Here is a 4,226-nt window from a genome sequence, read left to right as displayed (position 1 = left end):
ACTACCTGTTATATAAATTCAGATATTTTTGAATGATGTTCAGATTCAATAAATAAGCTAGGCTACAAAATTGTTTTTAATCAAACATAGGCATTTAAATTAGTTATAAAAAATAACAACTAAACTATCACATAATTTATTTTAGAACTATAGAAATAATCTAAACTAAAACGAAATTTAGAAAAATTAATTTCTAAACTGACTGAAATTTATTAAGGTAATATAGCTATTATTTAAAATAAAATAACATACACATGTTTGTTATTTATTTTAATACAAACATAATTAAAAACTTTTACAAAGGAATTTTTTTAACTGGCTTCGAAGAAACAAATTATTTTCTTGAAATTTTATAAAATTAACACATATGTTAATAACATTACTTATTGGTATATTAGTGTAAAAGAAAAGTGTTGTGTAAAAATTTTCAGAAATAAAATTGCTCAAGTAAATGCTTCTCAAACATATAAGCCCTGATTAGAACTCGTATTTTTAGATTCGTACTTAAGTTTACCAGAAGTAAAAAAAGAACTGTCATACAAACACTCAGGGTTTTCGTCTTTATAAATCCAGTTGTGAATGCTTTCAACCACAATGCTTTTCATCTGTTCACTGTCTTCTTCGCTAATAGCACTGCATAAATTGCACAGACCAATTGTATACCATTTTACTTCTTTGTAGTTAGTAAAATCACTCGAAAGGTCAGTTTTTCTCCATTGAAAATACTCTAGATATGCAGTGTCATTTTTATCTAGGTATTCCAGATAATCAGCTAAACTATTCATGCTTTCGAAGTCTTCCATAAAAATTACACTTTTCTCCGGAACTTCATAATCAGATTTTTTTGCTCCCCAAACAATTGGAACACTTTCCATTAGGAATCCATTTGTGTACAATTTCTCAGTTATGTAATCCTTGCAATGATAACTGTTCTCCATTGACAAGTAAAACTTGTATTCTTTGAACTTTTCTTGCGGGAACCATTCATAACTAAAAAATAAATAAAATTACAATAAAAGTTGTCTTGAGTTCTTAATATATCTTAAAGTCTAAGATATTTACAGCAGAATTTTACTTTAGCTAGCTGTTTAAAAATTGCTACTATCTAAATAAATTTTTTTTTAATTATTTTACTACAAATGTTAGTAAAGTTGACTTTAAATATCAAAAACGGAGTGTGTTAGCAGTCAAGTTAAAGAAAATTACTATTTAAGTAAAAACTATCAAACAAACAAAATGAATAATCATATTTAGATTTGTATTAATTTATATGAAATAAAACAAGAGATTTTACCTGAAGCACTTTCCCTCCCTGTCAAACCTATCTCCAACTGATGTTTTTTTCAGCAGATCACTGATCTTCATTCTCTCCGTGGCTCCCGGCACTAACCCGCAATTTGAGACGACCCACAACAGGAGTTTCTTCTTTTTCTCAAGAATTTGGCTGATTCCGAAGTCTGGGCTGTCTCTGTATTTCTTCTGAATTTCTCCTAACACGTTTGCCATGTTCGAGTACGGGGAATAAACGTCTGAGTTTCTTCTAAAGTTTAAGAAGTTGATACTAGACTAGGAAATGAAAATTAACAAAATAAAACTGTCATCCACATATTGCTGTGACAAAACCGAACTAGTTCTATGTATCAATTAGGTTAAGATTAGTTCTAAAACCTTTACCAATTTGAAAATCAAAACATTTCAAACGCTAACTTGTAAGACATGGTTAGATTAAAATAATTGTCGTATTCTTTGAAGTACAAATTACTCCATTTCAAGTAAGGAGGAGCTTCCATAGTATAAAATACAAATAGTTGGTCGTTGAATCTAAAAAATGAGAAGTTAATATTTGTATTAATACTTTTTAGCTTCAAGTTATTTTTTAGCAAAGAATCAGTTCAAAATCTTTAAACTGCACAAAAAAAATAAATATTTAAGCTTTTACAGACTTTTGTTTTTATGAATTATTTATAAATAAACTTTTTACTTAGCTTTGAAAACTATAAAAACAAGATCAAATTAAACAAACATTTGTTTTTATAAAAAAAAATAAAGGAAAAAAATTCAACGGTTGATTGTGTGAAGCTTTTCTAAAAATATAAAATTCTGCAATAGTAATCAAAACGTACTTGTAGATATAATTTATCAACGTTTTACGAAAGTTACTAAGCGATTTTTCCAAATACTTTGTCATATTAAACCACATTATTAATGTTCGTTATAAGAAAAAACACTTCCAGAATGTAGTCATAATTTGTTCAAATTTAACTACTGCGTGTAAACCATGTTTTGAAAAAGTTTAATTAAAGTTTCATTTTAAGTATTAGCAGGACGACCCTAAACATGTTCCGATCAACAAACAGAAATATATTGCCCGCGACCAAGTTTATAGCTACAATATTAACTATTTAAAATCTTATAAATCGAGAGCAAAATGTAACAAGTGTTTAAAAATTTGCCCTTAATTTTATTTTCAGTAGATGATAGTTCTTGTTAATGAATAATTCGTTATTATATTTTAAAGAGTTTATAATACAACATCCAAAATTGTGCGACCTGCGAAGACTTTTTATTTTGAGATCTTTTGGAAGTAGCCGGTTTGCTTGTTAGCTTTTTGTCAACTACTTTTATTATTTTAATAAAGTGTAAGTTTTCTCACCTGTATTCTGGCATTGTTCCTGAATCAATCTCGTTGAAATGAAAAATAACTGCACTTGATTCATTAAACTGAAAACATGTTTCAAAAACTATCAGAAATTTTTTATTTTAGTTTGAGATAAATATTTAAAGTAAATATTTTAATTATATATTAAAAATATTTTACACACTTTGTTAAAAAAGTTGTGTTAAGTTAATCAGTTTAACTAGTGGCACAACTAAGTGTACAAAGTTTTATAAAATAAAAAAAGCGTTTTAACAAAAATTTAATTACAGCTAAATCTAATTTAGATGAGAAAATGTTATTAATAATTTATTATTTCTCAAAGTAAAAGTTTAAATTTGTTTCAGTAATAAAACAAAAAATTTTAAACTTTGCTGCGATCGAAGGTCACTTGACAGTTACCACAGTTCGGGGGTAGCATTGGGTCAAAACTATCTCCATATGGTTTGTACCAATATAAGATTGTTTTCTGTTAAAATGGTTAATGCTTAAAAAAAAATTTAAAAAGGAATTGTCATTTTTGAAATTATAACTTAAAAATATAATATAACACTAAAATATTGAATAAAACAAATAACTAGACATCTTTTTTTTCAAACTATACTAGTTATTTCAATATTGTAGTCAAAATTGTACAGCAAGCAAAGATAAGTAAAATAGAAATTTTAAAAGTAAAAAGTTTTTAACTAGCCAAAATATATAAGTAAAATTGAAATTATTTTAAAAGTAAAAAGTTTTTAACTAGCCAAAATATATAAGTTTCCCCCTTTTACTCCAATACTAGTTATCGCCCCTTTGAAATATTTATATAGCCAAGAAGACTGTAATATGGCCTTCATTAGCATACTATACTTTAGACTCATAAAATGTATGCTACAAAAATAACCTTTATAAAAAGTTCAAGTTTTAAATTGTGACAGTTAAAGTTCTGCCATCTTTAAGTTATTGTGAATTTTGTTTTATAATAAATATATTTCATGTTTACTTTACCATCATAATCTATTATAAGTTCATCTCTTATACGTTTAACTTACTTTTCAGACTTGGACACCTTAAGATTTTAAAAAATTGATGTCATTTAGCTTTTCATCTATCCTTTAGAATACATTAAAAAATAAAATCTCTGAACAAGCGCCTGTATTTGTAAAAAAATCAAAACTTACATTTGAATAGCTCTTGACGCTTTCATTCAATACTCGGTTTCTTAGTGGCTGTTTTAAAGTAAGAACCAAAGTAAGAGAAATGGTAAGTACTATTAAAAAAGCAATTACAATTGCAGTAATAACATAAGCTTTTTTGTTATCAGGTGCAGTTTTCCAGCCACAAAATCTCACACCCATAACTATAAGTTACTTGCTAATAAATTTTCTATGAAAGTTTAAAATGTTTATAATCATTTTTTAACATATCTTTCAAAAAAAATGCGTGCCAAAGATAATTTTTTTATTTATGTTTTAAAAAAACCACAACATAAGAGTTTCATCACTAACAAAAGCAATTAAATAATTAAATTTTGATTTTTGAACACTTATATATTTTCATTGCAAACTAAACTGAAAAAAAAGTCTCA

General features: G+C 26.3%; 1 protein-coding gene across 1 annotated transcript; it reads right to left on the bottom strand.

Moving 5' to 3' along the window:
- Positions 1-458: 458 nt before the first annotated feature.
- On the bottom strand, positions 459-1,790 carry LOC145838984 (4-galactosyl-N-acetylglucosaminide 3-alpha-L-fucosyltransferase FUT6-like). Its single transcript, XM_082946601.1, has 3 exons — positions 1,708-1,790; positions 1,295-1,540; positions 459-990 (listed from the first exon to the last, which is right to left on the bottom strand). The coding sequence occupies exons 1-3, from the start codon at positions 1,788-1,790 to the stop codon at positions 459-461; spliced, it is 861 nt and encodes a 286-aa protein (XP_082802727.1).
- Positions 1,791-4,226: the final 2,436 nt, after the last annotated feature.

Source organism: Thalia democratica, chromosome 6 (genome assembly GCF_965202585.1).
Source record: "Thalia democratica chromosome 6, ktThaDemo2.hap1.1, whole genome shotgun sequence".
Taxonomy (NCBI): domain Eukaryota; kingdom Metazoa; phylum Chordata; class Thaliacea; order Salpida; family Salpidae; genus Thalia; species Thalia democratica.
The sequence above is the reverse complement of the archived record's forward strand: the minus strand, read 5'-3'. Positions and strand labels throughout refer to the sequence as shown.

Coding starts and splice junctions, on each gene's coding strand:
- LOC145838984 (XM_082946601.1), bottom strand. CDS start 1,790: ATGGAAGCTCCTCCTTACTTGAAATGGAGTAATTTGTACTTCAAAGAA. Junction 1,541..1,707: donor AATCTAACCATGTCTTACAA/GTTAGCGTTTGA, acceptor CTTAAACTTTAG/AAGAAACTCAGACGTTTATT. Junction 991..1,294: donor AGGGAGGGAAAGTGCTTCAG/GTAAAATCTCTT, acceptor TTTATTTTTTAG/TTATGAATGGTTCCCGCAAG.